The 23,689-nt window shown below is 38.3% G+C and overlaps 1 protein-coding gene across 2 annotated transcripts in view; it reads left to right on the plus strand.

Moving 5' to 3' along the window:
• LRP11 (LDL receptor related protein 11) overlaps positions 1 to 23,689 on the plus strand; it is a 130,505-nt gene that overhangs the window by 85,634 nt on the left and 21,182 nt on the right. For both annotated transcript variants that reach the window (XM_053710655.1, XM_053710654.1), the window contains one exon: positions 1,323 to 1,508. In XM_053710655.1, the coding sequence (XP_053566630.1) occupies positions 1,323 to 1,508 (186 nt within the window). The remainder of the gene's footprint in view (positions 1 to 1,322; positions 1,509 to 23,689) is intronic.

Consider the following 23,689-nt stretch of genomic DNA (forward strand, 5'->3'; position numbering starts at 1 on the left):
ATATATTTATTTCATTGCAATAGATTAACACAAAGTTACAACAATGTAACATAGTTATATAGTTATAGCATATTTATGTTAAAGGGACAGTAAAGTCAAAATTAAATTTAGAGCATGCAAACACCTTTCCATCTGAATTATATTTAATTTGCTTCATTTAGTATCTTTTGTTGAAAAGCATATCTAGGTAGGCTCAAGAGCAGCAATGAACTACCGGGAGCTAGCTGGCTATTGGTGGCTGCACACATATGCCCTTTGTCTTTGGCTCACCCAGTGTGGTCAGCTAGCTCACTGTAATGCACTGCTGCTTCTTCAACAAAGGATACCAGAAGTATGAAGCAAATTTGATAATAGAAGTAAATTGGAAAGTTGTTTCAAATTGTTTGTTCTGTCTAAATCATGAAAAAAAAAAATTGGATTTCATGTCCCTTAATTATAGGAGACAATGTGTTTTGTGGCTTTTTTTATTTAAAGGGACAGTAAACTCTTTGAGATTGTTATATTAAATATTTAGTTAGCATAATTTGTATTGTGTATCCTGTATGTGTTAAATATCTAGATTTATTGCATTTATAGTGCTAAAAATTTGTAATGTGCGTTTAAAGGGATAGGAAAGTCAAAATTAAACTTGCATGATTCAGATAGAGCAATTCATTTTAAGACACTTTTAAATTCACTTATATTTTGAAATGTACTTTGATCTCTTGGTATCCCTTTTTAAAAAAGAATACGCACATATTTTACACTAGTGGGTGCTAGCTGCTAATTGGTGCCTGTACACATTTGTCTCTTGTGATTGGCTAACAAGATGTGTTCAGCTACCTGCCAGTAGCGCAATTATGTTTCTTCAGCAAAGGATAACAAGAGAATGAAGCAAATTTGACAATAGAAGTAAATTGGAAAGTTTTTTTTAAAGTTGTATGTTCTATCCAAGTCATGAAAGAAATTTAATTAAGGGACAAATACATTTTTATTTTAATAAACTATAATAGTTACATTTGTTCTCCTTGCTTTTCAAATAAAAAAAAAAGGCTGCCAGGATGTCTTACATTTAAAAAATGATTGGAAACTCCAGGTATAAATGCTACATCTGTTGATATTCATTTATTGGTAAGAATTCAGTTATTTTGTTTTTGTTGTCAGCTGCTAAGCTGGTAAACAGCTGGTATACTGTATTTTATTCTTCATCTACAGGGATAATAAATATGTTTATATTGCTCATCACTAAGAGGCTGGCTCATCTGTACTCTTGCTATTTGCTTGGTCACTATATACCAGATGCCATGATAATATTCACTTACAGATTATTGTGTTTCCTTTAGTTAGCTCAGGTCGGAAGACAGTGATTCACATTTCTGAGAAGTCAGAGGATAACAGAGATAAGGGAATCCTACAGAACTCGGAAAAGAATGCACCAGTGCAAAATTCCAGAAAAAGACCTCTGTTGGATGCAGACAAGAATCGGTCATTCACTAATGATTTGAGTGACAATAACAGAATAATGCCAGGTAACTTATTTTCATTAAAAAAAAAAAAAAAAAAGTAGTTTGCTATTTAGGGTCAGAACATTCTTGGATTTATTTTTTCTCTTTGTTCTTTCATAATGATTATACTGTTTAGTCTTTGAATAGGGCTCTGCTTGGATGACTTTTGAACAATGAGCAGCCATTGTAAATAATGTTATAGTCTAGTTCCAGTTGTTAGAATTTATCAAAAAATGATCTTTCTTTCTAAATGAACTTTAAAGAATTTAAAGGGACAACATATTATATCAACTCATAAAACATACCTTAAATTTTACACAGGAGTTACAAAATGATCAGGTTACTCAGCATAGAGAATAATGTATTTAGCCATAAGGGCACCAATGGGTTAATAATTTAGTTATGAAAACCCATACAGCTGTCTCTTAGACATAACAGTGTTTATGCTCTTATACTGAGCTTTTTTATTTGTGTCATTTTGGAGCTTTTAAATATTTAAAAGATGGTGTTTAATATTGCGATTATTACTTTGCTTTGGCTATAAACTCTAGTGGGAGCTGTTGCAGAGTCAGTATCAGACATCATCTTCCTTATCAAGCAGGAGCACGGCTGGTGATGCAGCCAAATGAATACTATATTCACAATCAAGTTATGTTAGTTTTCTATTGCATGACATAGCAGAAAATACACTTGGTATTGCAGTACATTTTGTTTTTTTCATGAAATATCGGTCTAGGTGTCTCAGTCAGTCCTTTGTGTATGTAGGTGTTGGTATGAGTTGCTCTCTGCTAACGTGTATGATAACATCTGTGTCTTACACTGCCTGCTGTGAGTCTTTCTTTCTCTCACTCACTTTGTCATTGCTTCTCTCAAGCTATCTCTCTGTACATATGGAACTAAAAAGGAATAATCTATAGCAAGGAGAGTGGCTATCATCTTATGGAGAAAAATAAAGAAAATAATAAGCATTTGGTTTCTTTCTGAGGAGTCTAATAGTGTTGTAGAAAGTACAGTATTTCTCTTTTTATTGTTCTTTCTCCCCACATATCTTCTCTATTCATTTGCACTGAACAGATATTCTGCCTTTAAAAAACAAACAAAAAAAACCTTTAAAACTTTAAATCAAGTTGCAGCCCACATTCTTAGCATTTGATTATAAACACTTAAAGTAATTATTTGTTTCTTTCATGTAATTAGCAAGAGTCCATGAGCTAGTGACGTATGGGATATACATTCCTACCAGGAGGGGCAAAGTTTCCCAAACCTTAAAATGCCTATAAATACACCCCTCACCACACCCACAATTCAGTTTTACAAACTTTGCCTCCCGTGGAGGTGGTAAAGTAAGTTTGTGCTAGATTCTACGTTGATTTTCGCTTCGCAGCAGGCTGGAGCCCGGTTTTCCTCTCAGAGTGCAGTGAATGTCAGAGGGATGTGAAGAGAGTATTGCCTATTTAAATACAATGGTCTTCCTCTAGGGGATCTATTTCATAGGTTCTCTGTTATCGGTCGTAGAGATTTCTTCTCCTACCTCCCTTTTCAGATCGACGATATACTCTTATATACCATTACCTCTACTGATTTTCGTTTCAGTACCGGTTTGGCTATCTGCTATATGTAGATGAGTGTCTTAGGGTAAGTAAGTCTTATTTTATTTATGACACTCTAAGCTATGGTTGGGCACTTTATATGTAAAGTTCTAAATATATGTGTTTAACCCCTTAATGACCGAGGACGTGCAGGGTACGTCCTCAAAAAAAAGGCAGTTAATGCCTGAGGACGTACCCTGCACGTCCTCTGTGTGGAAAGCAGCTGGAAGCGATCCTGATCGCTTCCAGCTGCTTTCCGGTTATTGCAGTGATGCCTCGATATGGAGGCATCCTGCAATAACCTTACATGGCCTTCCGGTGCAGAGAGAGCCACTCTGTGGCCCTCTCTGCACCGGACATCGATGGCCGGTATCGTTGGTGGGTGGGAGCCGGCTTGGGAGGCGGGTGGGCGGCCATCGGTGTGTGCTGTGAAGTCAAGGGGGGCGGGATCGGGGGCGGGAACGTTAGGGGGCGCGCGCGGGCGCGTGCACGGAGGGTGGCGGGCGTGCACGGGCGGGAGCGGGTGGGAACCGCTACACTACGGCAAATATATTTAATAAGAAATGCCCAAATCTTGTTTGTGCAAAAGCACAAAAAGAGATCGTGGAGGGGTGGGGGGTTGGTTTGGTGTGGGGGGAAGCTACACTACAGAAAAAATTAGTAAAAATTAAAAAAAAGCATGTTTTTCTTCTAAACTGGGTACTGGCAGACAGCTGCCAGTACCCAAGATGGCGCAGATTAAGTTAGAGTGGGAGGGTTATAGAGCTGTTTGGGGGGGATCAGTGAGGTTAGGGGCTAAGGGGGGATAGTGCACAGCAGCATATGTAAATATGCCTTTTTAAAAACACACAAAAAAACCAAATATAGCTTTTATTTTAGTACTGGCAGACTTTCTGCCAGTACTTAAGATGGCGGGGACAATTGTGGGGTGGGGGAGGGAAGAGAGCTGTTTGGGAGGGATCAGGGGGTGTGATGTTTCAGGTGGGAGGCTGAGCTCTACTCTAAATGTGATATTAACCCTGCAAGCTCCCTACAAGCTACCTAATTAACCCCTTCACTGCTAGCTATAATACACGTGTGATGCGCAGCGGCATTTAGCGGCCTTCTAAATACCAAAAAGCAACGCCAAAGCCATATATGTCTGCTATTTCTGAACAAAGGGGATCCCAGAGAAGCATTTACAACCATTTGTGCCATAACTGCACAAGCTGTTTGTAAATGATTTCAGTGAGAAACCTAAAATTGTGAAAAATGTTACGTTTTTTTTAATTTGATCGCATTTGGCGGTGAAATGGTGGCATGAAATATACCAAAATGGGCCTAGATCAATACTTGGGGTTGTCTACTACACTACACTAAAGCTAAAATTACCCCAAAAAGCTCCCTACATGCTCCCTAATTAACCCCTTCACTGCTGGGCATAATACACGTGTGGTGCGCAGTGGCATTTAGTGGCATTCTAATTACCAAAAAGCAACACCAAAGCCATATAAGTCTGCTATTTCTGAACAAAGGGGATCCCAGAGAACAATTTACAACCATTTGTGCCATAATTGCACAAGCTGTTTGTAAATAATTTCAGTGAGAAACCTAAAGTTTGTGAAAAAATTTGTGAAAAAGTGAACAATTTTTTTTATTTGATCGCATTTGGCGGTGAAATGGTGGCATGAAATATACAAAAATGGGCCTAGATCAATACTTTGGGATGTCTACTAAAAAAAAATATATATATGTCAATAGATATTCAGAGATTCTTGAAAGATATTAGTGTTCTAATGTAACTAGCGCTAATTTTGAAAAAAAATGGTTTGGAAATAGCAAAGTGCTATTTGTATTTATTGCCCTATAACTTGCAAAAAAAGTAAAGAACATGTAAACATTGGGTATTTCTAAACTCAGGACAAAATTTAGAAACTATTTAGCATGGGTGTTTTTTGGTGGTTGTAGATGTGTAACAGATTTTGGGGGTCAAAGTTAGAAAAAGTGTATTTTTTTTCAATTTTTCCTCATATTTTATATTTTTTTTATAGTAAATTATAAGATATGATGAAAATAATGGTATCTTTAGAAAGTCCATTTAATGGCGAGAAAAACGGTATATAATATGTGTGGGTACGGTAAATGAGTAAGAGGAAAATTACAGCTAAACACAAACACAGCAAAAATGTAAAAATAGCCTTGGTCCCAAACGGACAGAAAATGGAAAAGTGCTGTGGTCATTAAGGGGTTAAACTTATATTTTCCATGATTCAGGATAATCAGTATTCCTTATTTCAGACAGTCAGTTTCATTATTTGGGATAATGCACATGAATAAATATTTTTTTCTTACCTTAAATTTTCAATTGACTTTTTTCCCTGTGGGCTGTTAGGCTCGCGGGGGCTGAAAATGCTACAATTTATTGCGTCATTCTTGGCGCAGACTTTTTTGGCGCAAAATTTTTTTTGTCATTTCCGGCACCCTAATTGAAGCCGGAAGTTTGTTTGTGGTTGCGTCATTTTTTGACGTATAGGTGTTGACGTTTTTTGCGCCAAAAATGTGGGCGTCGTTTTTTTCGACGTCACAGGAAGTGGCGTCATACTTGGCGCCAAAAAATATGGGCGTTGTACTTGGCGCCAATAATGTGGGCGTCATTTTTGGCGCCAAAAAATGTGGGCATCATTCTTGTCTCCACCTTTTTTTCACATTATTTCAGTCTCATTTTTCATTGCTTCTGGTTGCTAGAGGCTTGTTCATTTTGGCATTTTTTCCTATTCCTGAAACTGTCCTTTAAGGAATTAGATAATTTTGCTTTATATGTTGTTTTTTTCTATTACATATTGCAAGATGTCTCAACCTGACCCTGGATCAGAATCTACTTCTGGAAAGACGCTGCCTGATGCTGGTTCTACCAAAGTTAAGTGCATCTGTTGTAAACTTTTGGTAACTGTTCCTCCGGCTGTAGTTTGTGATAACTGTCATGATAAACTTTCTAATGCAGATTGTGTTTCCATTAGTAATAATCCATTACCTGTTGTTGTTCCTTCAACATCTAATGTTCAGGATGTCCCTGTTAATGTAAAAGAATTACACATGAAGGTGCGGCCCTCATTCCAGCACAGCTGGTAGGGGGCAGGTTACGATTTTTCAAAGATATTTGGATAAATTCGATTCACAGTCTTTGGATTCAGAACATTGTTTCACAAGGGTACAGAATAGGTTTCAAGGTAAGGCCACCTGTGAGAAGATTTTTTCTCTCTCGCATTCCAGTAAACCCAGTGAAGGCTCAGGCATTTCTGAAATGTGTTTCAGACCTAGAGTTGGCTGGGGTAATTGTGCCAGTTCCAATTCTGGAACGGGGTCTGGGGTTTTACTCAAATCTATTCATTGTACCAAAGAAGGAGAATTCCTTCAGACCAGTTCTGGATCTAAAAATATTGAATCGTTATGTAAGGATACCAACATTCAAAATGGTGACTATAAGGACTATTCTGCCTTTTGTTCAGCACGGGCATTATATGTCTACAATAGACTTACAGGATGCATATCTTCATATTCCAATTCATCCAGATCACTATCAGTTTCTGAGATTCTTTTTTCTAGACAAGCATTACCAGTTTGTTGCCCTTCCGTTTGGCCTAGCAACAGCTCCAAGGATCTTTTCAAAGGTTCTCGGTGCCCTTCTCTCTGTAATCAGAGAACAGGGTATTGCGGTATTTCCTTATTTGGACGATATCTTGGTACTTGCTCAGTCTTTACATTCTGCAGAATCTCATACGAATCAACTTGTGTTGTTTCTTCAAAGACATGGTTGGAGGATCAATTTACCAAAGAGTTCATTGATTCCTCAGACAAAGGTAACCTTTTTGGGCTTTCTAATAGATTCAGTGTCCATGACTTTGTCTTTAACAGAAAAGAGACGCCTGAAGTTGGTTTCAGCTTGTCGAAACCTTCAGTCTCAATCGTTCCCTTCGGTAGCTTTGTGCATGGAAATTCTAGGTCTCATGACTGCTGCATCGGACGCGATCCCCTTTGCTCGTTTTCACATGAGATCTCTTCAGCTTTGTATGCTGAATCAGTGGTGCAGGGATTATACAAAGATATCACAAATAATATCCTTAAATCCCAATGTTCGATCTTCTCTAACTTGGTGGTTGAATCACCATCGTCTAATTCAAGGGGCCTCTTTTGTTCATCCAACCTGGACTGTAATCTCAACAGATGCGAGTCTTTCAGGTTGGGTAGCTGTATGGGGATCTCTGACAATGCAGTGGGTTTGGGAATCTCAGGAGGAGAGATTACCAATCAACATTTTGGAACTCCGTGCGATTTTCAGAGCTCTTCAGTTCTGGCCTCTTCTGAAGAGAGAATCGTCTATTTGTTTTCAGACAGACAATGTCACAACCGTGGCGTATGTCAATCATCAGGGTGGGACTCACAGTCCTCAAGCTATGAAAGAAGTATCTCGGATACTTGTATGGGCGGAATCCAGCTCCTGTCTAATTTCTGCGGTTCACATCCCAGGTGTAGACAATTGGGAAGCAGATTATTTCAGTCGCCAGACGTTACATCCGGGCGAATGGTCTCTTCACCCAGAGGTATTTTTTCAGATTGTTCAAATCTGGGGACTTCCAGCAATAGATCTGATGGCCTCTCATCTAAACAAGAAACTTCCCAGGTATCTGTCCAGATCCAGGGATCCTCGGGCGGAAGCAGTGGATGCGTTGTCGCTTCCTTGGAATTATCATCCTGCCTATATCTTTCCGCCTCTAGTTCTTCTTCCAAAAGTGATTTCCAAAATTCTAATGGAACGTTTGTTTGTACTGCTGGTGGCTCCAGCTTGGCCTCACAGGTTTTGGTATGCGGATCTCATTCGGATGGCCAGTTGCCAACCTTGGACACTTCCGTTAAGACCAGACCTTCAATCTCAAGGCCCATTTTTCCATCAGGATCTCAAATCATTAAATTTGAAGGTATGGAAATTGAACGCTTGATTCTTAGTCAGAGGTTTCTCTGACTCAGTAATTAATACTATGTTACAGGCTCGTAAATCTGTATCTAGGAAGATTTATTATCGAGTCTGGAAGACTTACATTTCTTGGTGTTCTTCTCATAAATTCTCCTGGCATTCTTTTAGAATTCCTAGAATTTTACAGTTTCTTCAGGATGGTTTAGATAAAGGCTTGTCTACAAGTTCTTTGAAAGGACAAATCTCTGCTCTTTCTGTTCTTTTTCACAGAAAGATTGCTAATCTTCCTGATATTCATTGTTTTGTACAGGCTTTGGTTCGTATCAAACCTGTCATTAAGTCAATCTCTCCTCCTTGGAGTCTTAATTTGGTTCTGAGGGCTTTACAGGCTCCTCCGTTTGAACCTATGCATTCTCTGGATATTAAATTACTTTCTTGGAAAGTTTTGTTCCTTTTTGCCATCTCTTCTGCTAGAAGAGTTTCTGAATTATCTGCTCTTTCTTGTGAATCTCCTTTTCTGATTTTTCATCAGGATAAGGCGGTGTTGCGGACTTCATTTCAATTTTTACCTAAGGTTGTGAATTCTAACAACATTAGTAGAGAAATTATTGTCCCTTCATTGTGTCCTAATCCTAAGAATTCTCTGGAGAGATCTTTACATTCTTTGGATGTAGTAAGAGCTTTGAAATATTATGTTGAAGCTACTAAAGATTTTAGAAAGACTTCTAGTCTATTTGTTTTCTTTTCTGGTTCCAGGAAAGGTCAGAAAGCTTCTGCCATTTCTTTGGCGTCTTGGTTAAAGTCTTTGATTCATCATGCTTATGTGGAGTCGGGTAAGTCCCCGCCTCAAAGGATCACGGCTCATTCTACTAGGTCAGTTTCTATTTCCTGGGCTTTTAGGAATGAAGCTTCTGTTGATCAGATTTGCAAAGCAGCAACTTGGTCTTCTTTGCATACTTTTACTAAATTCTACCATTTTGATGTTTTCTCTTCTTCTGAAGCAGTTTTTGGTAGAAAAGTACTTCAGGCAGCTGTTTCAGTTTGATTCTTCTGCTTATAATTTCAGTTTTTTTCATTATTAAGATTAAAACTTTTGACTTGGGTTGTGGATTATTTTTTTCAGCGGAATTGACTGTCTTTATTTTATCCCTCCCTCTCTTGCGTGGAAGTTCCACATCTTGGGTATCTGCTATCCCATACGTCACTAGCTCATGGACTCTTGCTAATTACATGAAAGAAAACATAATTTATGTAAGAACTTACCTGATAAATTCATTTCTTTCATATTAGCAAGAGTCCATGAGACCCACCCTTTTTGTGGTGGTTATGATTTTTTTGTATAAAGCACAATTATTCCAATTCCTTATTTTTTGATGCTTTCGCTCCTTTCTTATCACCCCACTTCTTGGCTATTCGTTAAACTGAATTGTGGGTGTGGTGAGGGGTGTATTTATAGGCATTTTGAGGTTTGGGAAACTTTGCCCCTCCTGGTAGGAATGTATATCCCATACGTCACTAGCTCATGGACTCTTGCTAATATGAAAGAAATGAATTTATCAGGTAAGTTCTTACATAAATTATGTTTTTTCTCCGCTTAATTTATATAATGGTCAGAATCCATAAGTGTAATATTTGTTCTGTAAGCCCATTTAGAGCCAGAGTGTCGCAAGCGATACCGGACTTATCACGGCTGTTTGCGTGTGTCAGAAGGAGCACCCGTATACAAGTTGAAACTAAATGTGAATGCGTTAGCACAATCACAATTCACAGTAGACCTCAGAGCTCTGGTTAACTGTTTTGCGAAACAAAAAAGTGTCACAAAACAATCAAATATTACATTACAAAGTACAGTTACACCAATAAAACTGTCAGATAAAAATTATTAAAATAAAATATTGCACAAAAAGGGCTCAAAGATATGAGGTCTCAGGTGATAGAAAAGAAGCAGGCAAAGGGCTTTAATATAGAGATAAAAACATATACATGTATAAATGTGTGTGTATGTGTATATACATGGAGGTTCCGCTTCATCCGATCTCCGGCCTACACTGAAAATGAAATGCAAGGTACCGCATTCAGTTTGGGGTAACTTGCATTCCTATTGGCTGAAATTTTGAAATCAGCCAATAGGATGAGAGCTACTGAATCTGTTTAAATCAGCCAATAAGATTTCAGTGGCTCTCATCTTATTGGCTGATTCCAAAATTTCAGCCAATAGTAATGCAAGGTACCCCAATAAATTGGGGGTACCTTGCATTTAATCTTCAGTGGGCGGCGGATGATCGCATGAAAGAGCCTCCACGCCGCTTTGGACCACCGCCGCTGAGGATCCGTGCATCGGGGAAGCCAGCTCCGTGCCTTCGCTCCGGATGAAGATAGAAGATGATGGAGCCGCCTGGAAGAAGACCTTCTCCTCTGGACTTCAGGAACGGCGAGTACCTAATTGGGGGTTAGATTTAGGATTTTTTTTAATTTTTTTCGTGTTTTTTTATTTTTAAGATTAGGGATTTAATGGGCTTGTAAAAGAGCTGAATGCCCTTTTAAGGCAGTAAAAGAGCTAAATCCGCTTTTAAGGGCAATGCCAATACAAATGCCCCTTTAGGGGCAATTGGTAGTATAGTTTTTTTAGTGTTAGTTTTTTTTTTTTTTTGGGGGGGTTTGGTGGGTGGGGTTTTTTTACTGTTAGGGGGTATTTTTTAAACCTAAAAGAGCTGTTTAACTTAGTGAAATGCCCTACAAAAGGCCCTTTTAAGGGCTATTGGTAGTTTAGTTTAGATTAGGGGGTGTTTTTATTTTGGGGGGCTTTTTTATTTTCATAGGGATTAGGTTTAATTTTTTTTATATTTTATAATTTTGTTTATTTTTTTCTGTAATGTTAAGACTTATTTTTTGTAATGTTAGATTATTTTTTTGTAATTTAAAGGGACATTAAACCCAATTTTTTTCTTTCATGATTCAGATAGAGAATACCATTTTAAACAACTTTCTAATTTACTTATTTTATCTAATTTGCTTCATTCTCTTGATATTCTTTCCTGAAAAGCATAGCTAGATATGCTCAGTAGCTTCTGATAGGTGGGTGCACATAGAGGCCTCATGTGATTGGCTTACCAATATGCATTGATATTTATTTCACAAACAATATCTAAAGATTGCAGCAAATTAGGTAATAGAAGTAAATTGGAATGTTGTTTAAAATTGTATTCTCTATCTGAATCATAAAATATTTTTTGGGGGTTTAATGGCCCTTTAATGTCAGGATTTTTTATTTGAATTGTAATTTAGTAGTAATTGGGGTTCATTTAGGGGGGGTTAGGGGGCTTAGTAATTAAATTAGTTATTTGCGTTGTGAGAGGTTGGCGGTTTAGGAGTTAATAGGTTTATTAGGTTTATTGCGATGTGGGGGTTTGTCTGTTTAGGGGTTAATAGTATAATTAGTTTGTTGGCGTTGTAGGGTTTGGCGGTTTAATGAGTAATATTGTAATTTATTTAGTTGGCGTTGTGGGGGTTTGGCGGTGTAAGGGTTAGGTAGTTTCTGTTTTTTTTGTTAATACTTAGTACGGGCGGCTTATTTTTTTTTTCTTAATACTTTGTGTAGGTGGTTAGTTTTATTTTTTTTTTTATACTTTGTGCGGGCGGTTAGTTTTTTTTTCTTAGTACTTCGTGCAGGCAGTTCGTTTTTTTTATATATATTTTTTTTTTATTTCTTGCGGGCGGTTACGTTTTTTTAAGGCTTCGTTTGCCTACGCTGCATCCAGGTGGATTCTGAAAATGGCAGGCTGCCATTTTCGGAATCTACCTGGATGCAGCTTCGTTACATCCAGGGGGATTCTTTTAGCTGCGTACGCAAGTATTTATGCAATATTCATATTTAATAAAGTGTTTAACTATACATTTACAGTAAATATTTCACATTAAATGTTCTTCAGGGAATATGTTATATGTATTTTTAAATAGATATTCCTATATAAATCTGTATATGTCTATACCTAAATAAATATATATGTGTGTGTATATATATATATAATTACCAAAAGAAAACATCATTTATAGAAATATCTAATTATGAACATCTATATGAAGAACACTGGAATGTGAAATATTAAAATTTTCATGTCGGGTTAGAGCACTTGAAATATGCGATTGAGCTTACGTGCGAATGGGGTGTTTTTTCCACTTTTCACGCTCCATGGAAGTCTATGGGGGAATACATTAATGTGTTTGTGATATTCTAAGTTCAGCTTTTTTCAAGCATCGGGTTAGCATTCAAGCGAAAATGTTTTACTTTCAACTTGTAAAATGAGCATTGTAAGTTCCTACGGGAACAGGGCCCTCAATTCCACCTGTATTTGTTTGTTAAACATTGTCTGGTGTTTTTAATATGGTACTGTACTTTTATCTTTCTACCCATGGACAGAACTGCGGAATCTGTTGGCACTTTACTTCTAGCGAAGTTAGGGCACAAGCGGGAGCGATAAATAGCGCTTCACTCGTAATCTGGCCCTTAGTGTTTTACCGTTTACCACATATCAGATGCATATGTTAATAGACAGATTAAGCACATATTTGGTACTTTACTATTATACAGGCTGGCTGCTCCAACAGCGCAGGTAGTTCTGTGACTCACATGATTGGTTCCTCGCTTTTGGCGTGTAAAATCTGTATATTCAGCTGTGCATTTCACATATAAGGTTTAAAAATGGAATCTCCATTAGAACATAATTTTAAGAAGGCTGCGGGAGGGAGGGTCTAATAGCGCGCTACAAGACCTGCGCTATTATTAGCAGACAAGCCCTTAATGACCAGTTATAGGGGAATATTGAATTCAGATAAATAATATCCCTTTGTTGGATGGCCAATACCAGTAAGACTTCCAGAGCAGTAAAACAAGATGATAAATAAAGTATATTTTAAATTATAATATGTACTGTGGAAGTTAAATGTACATGGAAACATTCAAATATTGAATACATATTTTCTTAAAGGGATATGAAACCCAACATTTCTTTCATGTAATTGGCAAGAGTCCATGAGCTAGTGACATATGGGATATACAATCCTACCCGGAGGGGCAAAGTTTCCCAAACCTCAAAATGCCTATAAATACACCCCTCACCACACCCACAATTCAGTTTTACAAACTTTGCCTCCTATGGAGGTGGTGAAGTAAGTTTGTGCTAAGATTTCTACGTTGATATGCGCTTCTCAGCATTGTTGAAGCCCGATTCCTCTCAGAGTACAGCGAATGTCAGAGGGATGTGAAGGGAGTATCGCTTATTGAATACGATGATTTCCCTAACGGGGGTCTATTTCATAGGTTCTCTGTTATCGGTCGTAGAGATTCATCTCCTACCTCCCTTTTCAGATCGACGATATACTCTCAATTTACCATTACCTCTACTGATAACTGTTTCTGTACTGGTTTGGCTATCTGCTATATGTGGATGGGTGTCTTTTGGTAAGTATTTTTTTTTATTACTTAAGGCACCCCAGCTATGGTTTGGCACTTTATGCATTTATATAAAGTTCTAAATATATGTATTGTACTTATATTTGCCATGAGTCAGGTTCATGTATTTCCTTCTGCAGACTGTCAGTTTCATATTTGGGGAATATAAACATTTTAAGAAATGTATTTCTTACCTGGGGTTTAGTCTTTTTTTCAATTGACTACTTCTTGCTATTGCGGATATTAGGCCCGCGGGTGCGTCAAATGCTAAACTTTATTGCGTCATTCTTGGCGCGAAAATATTTTTGGCGTGAAAAAATAAGTTTATGACGCAAGTTCGTCATTTCCGGCGTCATACGTGACGGCAAGACCTTTCACACGACGGCGGCGTCATTAGTGACGCGAGTGTGTCATTTCCAGTTATTTTTGGCGCCAAAAAAGTTTACGTTACGTTGTGCGTCATACTTGGCGCCAAACTTTTTCATTATTTCAATACCCCATTGATGTTTGCCTCTTGCTTTTTTTCTCTATCAGAGGCCTATACTTTTGCATTTTTTCCCATTCCTGAAACTGTCATATAAGGAAATAGATAATTTTGCTTTATATGTTGTTTTTTCTCTTACATTGTGCAAGATGTCCCAATCTGATCCTGTCTCAGAAGTTTCTGCTGGAACATTGCTGCCTGACATCGATTCTACCAAAGCTAAGTGCATTTGTTGTAAAAGTGTAGAAATTATTTCACCGAATGTCATTTGTAATAGTTGTCATGATAAACTTTTACATGCAGATAGTGTTTCCATCAGTAATAGTACATTGCCAGTTGCAGTTCCTTCAACTTATAATGTGCATGATATACCTGTAAATTTTAAAGAATTTGTTTCTGATTCTATTCTGAAGGCTTTGTCTGCATTTCCACCTTCTAATAAACGTAAAAGGTCTTTTAAAACTTCTCATTTAGCTGATGAAATTTCAAATGACCAAAAACATAATAATTTATCCTCTTCTGATGAGGATCTATCTGAGTCAGAAGATCCTTCCTCAGACATTGACACTGACAAATCTACTTATTTATTTAAAATAGAGTAAATGCGTTCTTTAGTAAAAGAAGTGTTAATTACTTTGGATATTGAGGTAACCAGTCCTATTGACGTTCAGTCTAATAAACGTTTAAATGCTGTTTTTAAACCTCCTGTGGTTTCTCCAGGGGTTTTTCCTATTCCTGAGGCTATTTCTGATATGATTTCTAGGGAATGGAATAAGCCAGGTACTTCTATTTCTTCTTCAAGGTTTAAAAAATTGTATCCTTTACCAGCAAAATCTATAGAGTTTTGGGGAAAAAAATCCCCAAAGTTGATGGGGCTATTTCTACTCTTGCTAAACGTACCACTATTCCTATGGAAGATAGTACTTCCTTTAAGGATCCTTTAGATAGGAAGCTTGAATCTTATCTAAGGAAGGCCTATTTATATTCAGGTCATCTTCTCAGACCTGCTATTTCTTTGGCTGATGTTGCGGCTGCATCAACTTTCTGGTTGGAGAATTTAGCGCAACAAGAATTGGATTCTGACGTATCTAGCATTATTCGCTTACTGCAACATGCTAATCATTTTATTTGTGATGCCATTTTTGATATTATCAAAATTGATGTTAGATCCATGTCTTTAGCTGTATTAGCTAGAAGAGCTTTGTGGCTTAAATCTTGGAATGCTGATATGACATCTAAATCTAGATTACTATCTCTTTCTTTCCAAGGTAATAATTTATTTGGTTCTCAGTTGGATTCTATTATTTCAACTATCACTGGAGGAAAAGGAGTTTTTCTGCCTCAGGAAAAAAAAACCTAAGGGTAAATCTAAGGCTTCTAACCGTTTTCGTTCCTTTCGTCAGAATAAGGAACAAAAACTCAATCCTCCTCCCAAGGAATCTGCTTCCAATTGGAAGCCTTCCTCAAATTGGTATAAATCCAAGCCATTTAGGAAACCAAAGTCAGCCCCTAAGAGCACATGAAGGTGCGGCCCTCATTCCAGCTCAGCTGGTAGGGGGCAGATTAAGGTTTTTCAAGGATTTTTGGATAAAATCTGTCCAAAATCATTGGATTCAGAGCATTGTCTCTCAAGGGTATCGAAAAGGATTCAAAGTAAGACCCCCTGTGAGAAGATTTTTTCTCTCGCGTATCCCTGTAAATCCAGTAAAAGCTCAGGCTTTTCTGAAGTGCGTTTCAGACCTGGAGTCTTCAGGGGTAATCATGCCAGTTCCTCCTCAGGAACAAGGTTTGGGGTTTTATTCAAATCTATTCATTGTCCCAAAAAAGGAAAATTTATTCAGACCAGTTCTGGATCTGAAAATTTTGAATAGTTATGTAACAGTACCAACTTTCAAGATGGTGACTATAAGGACTATTCTACCTTTTGTTCAGCAAGGACATTATATGTCCACAATAGACTTGCAGGGTGCATACCTTCATATTCCGATTCATCCAGAACACTATCCGTTTCTGAGATTCTCTTTTCTAGACAAGCATTACCAATTTGTTACTCTTCCATTTCACCTAGCAACAGCTCCAAGAATCTTTTCAAAGGTTCTGGGTGCCCTACTATCTGTAATCAGAGAACAGGGTATTGCGGTGTTTCCTTATTTGGACGATATCTTGGTACTAGCTCAGTCTTTACGTACTGCAGAATCTCACACGAATCAACTAGTGTTGTTTCTTCGGAAACATGGTTGGAGGATCAATTTACCAAAAAGTTTCTTGATTCCTCAGACAAGGGTCACCTTTTTAGGCTTCCAGATAGAGACAGAGCCATGCACACTGAATCTAACAGACAAGAGACGTTTAAAATTGGTCGCAGCATGCCGGCACCTTCAGTCTCAGTCGTTCCCTTCAGTGGCTATGTGCATGGAAGTTTTAGGTCTCATGACTGCAGCATCGGACGCAATCCCCTTTGCTCGTTTTCACATGAGACCTCTACAGCTTTGCATGCTGAATCAATGGTGCAGGGATTATACAAAGATATCACAATTAATATCCTTGAATCCCAATGTAAGACACTCTCTGACATGGTGGATAGATCACCATCGTTTGGTTCAAGGGGCTTCTTTTGTTCGGCCAACCTGGACTGTGATCTCAACAGATGCAAGTCTTTCAGGTTGGGGAGCTGTTTGGGGATCTCTGACAGCACAAGGGGTTTGGAAATCTCAAGTGGCGAGATTACCAATAAATATTTTAGAACTCCGTACAATTCTCAGGGCTCTTCAGTTCTGGCCTCTGCTAAAGAGAGAACTGTTCATTTGTTTTCAGACAGACAATATCACAACTGTGGCTTATATCAATCATCAGGGTGGGACTCACAGTCCCCAAGCTATGAAAGAAGTATCTCGGATACTTGCTTGGGCGGAATCCAGCTCCTGTCTAATCTCTGCGGTGCATATCCCAGGTGTAGACAATTGGGAGGCGGATTATCTCAGCCACCAGACTTTACATCCAGGGGAGTGGTCTCTCCATCCAGATGTGTTTTTTCAGATTGTTCAGATGTGGGGTCTTCCAGAGATAGATCTCATGGCCTCTCATCTAAACAAGAAACTTCCCAGAAACCTGTCCAGGTCCAGGGATGTTCAGGCGGAAGCAGTGGATGCGCTGACACTTCCTTGGTGTTATCATCCTGCTTACATCTTCCCGCCTCTAGTTCTCCTTCCAAGAGTGATCTCCAAAATCATCATGGAACAGTCTTTTGTGTTGCTGGTGGCTCCAGCATGGCCACACAGGTTTTGGTATGCAGATCTGGTTCGGATGTCCATTTGCCCGCCTTGGCCACTTCCGTTATGGCCGGACCTACTATCTCAAGGCCCGTTTTCCTTCAGTATCTCAAATCATTAAATTTGAAGCTATGGAAATTGAACGCTTAGAGAGGTTTCTCTGACTCAGTGATTAATACTATGTTACAAGCTCGTAAATCTGTCTCTAGAAAGATTTATTATAGAGTTTGGAAGATTTACATTTCATGGTGTTCTTCTCATAAATTCTCCTGGCATTCTTTTAGAATTCTTAGAATTTTACAGTTCCTTCAGGATGGTTTGGATAAGGGAAATAGTGGCAACGGTGTTAGTTTAAGCAAATATCAACCCCTTCATAATATAGTATGCTGAAATAATAGTAGATATATAATCTATTCAATATTCATTATATACCAGTTAGTATCACTGGTGAAGTGTAGGAGAAGGGGGGTGCTGACTGTCTGATAGATATATAGGTACAAAAAAGAGAGAGAAGTTTGACAGTACCCAGCACTCACAAAACACTATATAGTAACAGTATGCATTGAAAACCGGATTGTGTCCAGAACTGGTTATTAAAACGTAACTTTTACTAATGATAGGATAAAATAAAAAAGGTTGGTAAATAGTACCAAATGTATAACATAAATATGTGAGACATACATTTAAAACTTAGATTAAGAAACAGATCAGGACTGTGTGTGTGAGACTTCAAAAACAGAATTACTTCCCTGGGTAATAGTTCAAATACACCGTAACCCTCAGGGCTCAGAGAATACACGGATTGCTCTAAAGCTAATCTAAAAAGGGGATTGACCCCAACAGCAATACTGGTACCTAGAGCAGGAGAGGAAACGGTTTATAAATAACTGATTAAGGAAGGCAATTGCCACATCAATATAAGCTTAGAAAAGTCCCAGGTAAACACAAATTAGCAAGTCTCATGCACACAGACAAGGCCTAATGTACATTTCGCCACTAGCACGGCTTTCTCAGAGGCTAAAAGGATAAGGGTTTGTCTGCAAGTTCCTTGAAAGGACAAATCTCCGCTCTTTCTGTTTTATTTCACAGAAAGATTGCTATACTTCCTGATATACACTGTTTTGTACAGGCTTTAATTCGTATTAAGCCTGTCATTAAGTCAATTTCTCCTCCTTGGAGTCTTAATTTGGTTCTGAAGGCTTTACAGGCTCCTCCATTTGAATCTATGCATTCTTTAGACATTAAACTACTTTCTTGGAAAGTGTTGTTTCTTTTGGCCATCTCTTCTGCTAGAAGAGTTTCTGAGTTATCTGCTCTTTTTTTGTGAGTCTCCTTTTCTGATTTTTCATCAGGAAAAGGCAGTTTTGCGGACTTCTTTTCAATTTTTACCTAAGGTTGTGAATTCTAACAACATTAGTAGAGAAATTGTTGTCCCTTCCTTATGTCCTAATCCTAAGAATTCTTTGGAGAGATCCTTACATTCTTTGGATGTGGTAAGAGCTTTTGAAATATTATGTGGAAGCTACTAAAGATTTCAGGAAGACTTCCAGTCTATTTGTTTTATTTTCTGGTCCTAGGAAAGGTCAGAAGGCTTCTGCTATTTCCTTGGCTTCTTGGTTGAAACTTTTGATTCATCAAGCTTATTTGGAGTCGGGTCAGGCCCCGCCTCAGAGAATTACAGCTCATTCTACTAGATCAGTCTCCACTTCGTGGGCTTTTAAGAATGAAGCTTCAGTTGATCAGATTTGCAAAGCGGCAACTTGGTCCTCTTTGCATACATTTACTAAATTCTACCGTTTTGATGTATTTGCTTCTTCGGAAGCAGTTTTTGGTAGAAAATTCTTCAGGCAGCTGTTTCAGTTTGATTCTTCTGCTTTTGATTTAAGTTTTTTTCTTTCAAAAATGAAAATAAACTTATTTTTTTGGGTTGCGGATTAATTTTTTCAGCGGAATATGGCTGTTTTTATTTTTATTCCCTCCCTCTCTAGTGACTCTTGAGTGGAAGACTCCACATCTTGGGTATTGATATCCCATATGTCACTAGCTCATGGACTCTTGCCAATTACATGAAAGAAAACATAATTTATGTAAGAACTTACCTGATAAATTCATTTCTTTCATATTGGCAAGAGTCCATGAGGCCCACCCTTTTTATGGTGGTTATGATTTTTTGTATAAAGCACAATTATTTCCAAATTTCCTTTGTTGATGCTTTCTACTCCTTTCTTTATCACCCCACTGCTTGGCTATTCGTTAAACTGAATTGTGGGTGTGGTGAGGGGTGTATTTGTAGGCATTTTGAGGTTTGGGAAACTTTGCCCCTCCTAGTAGGATTGTATATCCCATATGTCACTAGCTCATGGACTCTTGCCAATATGAAAGAAATTAATTTATCAGGTAAGTTCTTACATAAATTATGTTTTTCATTTTGTGATTCAAACAGAGCATATCATTTTTATAAAAGTTTCCAATATACTTCTATTATCAAATTTGCTTTGTTCCCATGATATTCTGTGTTTAAGAGATACCTAGGTAGGCATATGGAGCACTACATGACCGGGAATAGTGCTGCCATCTAGTGCTCCTGCAGATGGATAACTTTCTTGCAAAACTGCCGCTATATGTTGCTCCAGAAATGGGCTGTCTCATAAGCATACATATCTGCGTTTCAACAAAAGATATTAAGAGAAAGAAGAAAATTTGATAAAAATAAATTAGAAAGTTGTTTAAAATTGCAAGCCTTATCTGAATCATGAAAGAAAACATTTGGGTTTCATATCCCCTTTAATGAAGAATTTAATTTAAAATTTTTGTTTTAAAGATTTTAATAGAAGTCTCTAAAAAACATAATTTATGTAAGAACTTACCTGATAAATTAATTTCTTTCATATTAGCAAGAGTCCATGAGCTAGTGACGTATGGGATATACATTCCTACCAGGAGGGGCAAAGTTTCCCAAACCTCAATGCCTATAAATACACCCCTCACCACACCCACAATTCAGTTTAACGAATAGCCAAGAAGTGGGGTGATAAAAAAGTGCGAAAGCATATAAAATAAGGAATTGGAATAATTGTGCTTTATACAAAAATCATAACCACCACAAAAAAGGGCGGGCCTCATGGACTCTTGCTAATATGAAAGAAATGAATTTATCAGGTAAGTTCTTACATAAATTATGTTTTCTTTCATGTAATTAGCAAGAGTCCATGAGCTAGTGACGTATGGGATAATGATTACCCAAGATGTGGATCTTTCCACACAAGAGTCACTAGAGAGGGAGGGATAAAATAAAGACAGCCAATTCCTGCTGAAAATAATCCACACCCAAAATAAAGTTTAATGAAAAACATAAGCAGAAGATTCAAACTGAAACCGCTGCCTGAAGTACTTTTCTACCAAAAACTGCTTCAGAAGAAGAAAATACATCAAAATGGTAGAATTTAGTAAAAGTATGCAAAGAGGACCAAGTTGCTGCTTTGCAAATCTGATCAATCGAAGCTTCATTCCTAAACGCCCAGGAAGTAGAAACTGACCTAGTAGAATGAGCTGTAATCCTCTGAGGCGGAGTTTTACCCGACTCAACATAGGCAAGATGAATTAAAGATTTCAACCAAGATGCCAAAGAAATGGCAGAAGCTTTCTGGCCTTTTCTAGAACCGGAAAAGATAACAAATAGACTAGAAGTCTTTCGGAAAGACTTAGTAGCTTCAACATAATATTTCAAAGCTCTAACAACATCCAAAGAATGCAACGATTTCTCCTTAGAATTCTTAGGATTAGGACATAATGAAGGAACCACAATTTCTCTACTAATGTTGTTGGAATTCACAACTTTAGGTAAAAATTCAAAAGAAGTTCGCAACACCGCCTTATCCTGATGAAAAATCAGAAAAGGAGACTCACAAGAAAGAGCAGATAATTCAGAAACTCTTCTGGCAGAAGAGATTGCCAAAAGGAACAAAACTTTCCAAGAAAGTAATTTAATGTCCAATGAATGCATAGGTTCAAAACGGAGGAGCTTGAAGAGCCCCCAGAACCAAATTCAAACTCCAAGGAGGAGAAATTGACTTAATGACAGGTTTTATACGAACCAAAGCTTGTACAAAACAATGAATATCAGGAAGAATAGCAATCTTTCTGTGAAAAAGAACAGAAAGAGCAGAGATTTGACCTTTCAAGGAACTTGCGGACAAACCCTTATCTAAACCATCCTGAAGAAACTGTAAAATTCTCGGTAATCTAAAAGAATGCCAAGAAAATTATGAGAAAGACACCAAGAAATATAAGTCTTCCAGACTCTATAATATATCTCTCTAGATACAGATTTACGCGCCTGTAACATAGTATTAATCACAGAGTCAGAGAAACCTCTTTGACCAAGAATCAAGCGTTCAATCTCCATACCTTTAAATTTAAGGATTTCAGATCCTGATGGAAAAAAGGACCTTGCGACAGAAGGTCTGGTCTTAACGGAATAGTCCACGGTTGGCAAGAGGCCATCCGGACCAGATCCGCATACCAAAACCTGTGAGGCCATGCCGGAGCTACCAGCAGAACAAACGAGCATTCCTTCAGAATCTTGGAGATTACTCTTGGAAGAAGAACTAGAGGCGGAAAGATATAGGCAGGATGATACTTCCAAGGAAGTGATAATGCATCCACTGCCTCCGCCTGAGGATCCCGGGATCTGGACAGATACCTGGGAAGTTTCTTGTTTAGATGAGACGCCATCAGATCTATTTCTGGAAGTTCCCACATTTGAACAATCTGAAGAAATACCTCTGGGTGAAGAGACCATTCGCCCGGATGCAACGTTTGGCGACTGAGATAATCCGCTTCCCAATTGTCTATACCTGGGATATGAACCGCAGAGATTAGACAGGAGCTGGATTCCGCCCAAACCAGAATTCGAGATACTTCTTTCATAGCCAGAGGACTGTGAGTCCCTCCTTGATGATTGATGTATGCCACAGTTGTGACATTGTCTGTCTGAAAACAAATGAATGATTCTCTCTTCAGAAGAGGCCAAGACTGAAGAGCTCTGAAAATTGCACGGAGTTCCAAAATATTGATCGGTAATCTCACCTCCTGAGATTCCCAAACTTCTTGTGCCGTCAGAGATCCCCACACAGCTCCCCAACCTGTGAGACTTGCATCTGTTGAAATTACAGTCCAGGTCGGAAGCACAAAAGAAGCCCCCTGAATTAAACGATGGTGATCTGTCCACCACGTTAGAGAGTGTCGTACAATCGGTTTTAAAGATATTAATTGAGATATCTTTGTGTAATCCTTGCACCATTGATTCAGCATACAGAGCTGAAGAGGTCGCATGTGAAAACGAGCAAAGGGGATCGCGTCCGATGCAGCAGTCATAAGACCTAGAATTTCCATGCATAAGGCTACCGAAGGGAATGATTGTGACTGAAGGTTTCGACAAGCTGAAATCAATTTTAGACGTCTCTTGTCTGTTAAAGACTGAGTCATGGACACTGAATCTATCTGGAAACCCAGAAAGGTCACCCTTGTCTGAGGAATCAATGAACTTTTTGGTAAATTGATCCTCCAACCATGATCTTGAAGAAACAACACAAGTCGATTCGTATGAGATTCTGCTAAATGTAAAGACTGAGCAAGTACCAAGATATCGTCCAAATAAGGAAATACCACAATACCCTGTTCTCTGATTACAGACAGAAGGGCACCGAGAACCTTTGTAAAAATTCTTGGAGCTGTAGCTAGGCCAAATGGCAGAGCCACAAACTGGTAATGCTTGTCCAGAAAAGAGAATCTCAGGAACTGAAAATTATCTGGATGAATCGGAATATGCAGATATGCATCCTGTAAATCTATTGTGGACATATAATGCCCTTGCTGAACAAAAGGCAAAATAGTCCTTACAGTTACCATTTTGAACGTTGGTATCCTTACATAACGATTCAATATTTTTAGATCCAGAACTGGTCTGAAGGAATTCTCCTTCTTTGGTACAATGAAGAGATTTGAATAAAACCCCATCCCCTGTTCCGGAACTGGAACTGGCATAATTACTCCAGCCAACTCTAGATCTGAAACACAATTCAGAAATGCTTGAGCTTTCACTGGATTTACTGGGACACGGGAAAGAAAAAATCTCTTTGCAGGAGGTCTCATCTTGAAACCAATTCTGTACCCTTCTGAAACAATGTTCTGAATCCAAAGATTGTGAACAGAATTGATCCAAATTTCTTTGAAAAAACGTAACCTGCCCCCTACCAGCTGAGCTGGAATGAGGGTCGCACCTTCATGTGGACTTAGAAGCAGGCTTTGCCTTTCTAGCAGGCTTGGATTTATTCCAGACTGGAGATGGTTTCCAAACTGAAACTGCTCCTGAGGATGAAGGATCAGGCTTTTGTTCTTTGTTGAAACGAAAGGAACGAAAACGATTATTAGCCCTGTTTTTACCCTTAGATTTTTTATCCTGTGG

Source organism: Bombina bombina, chromosome 4, assembly GCF_027579735.1.
Source record: "Bombina bombina isolate aBomBom1 chromosome 4, aBomBom1.pri, whole genome shotgun sequence".
NCBI lineage: Eukaryota > Metazoa > Chordata > Amphibia > Anura > Bombinatoridae > Bombina > Bombina bombina.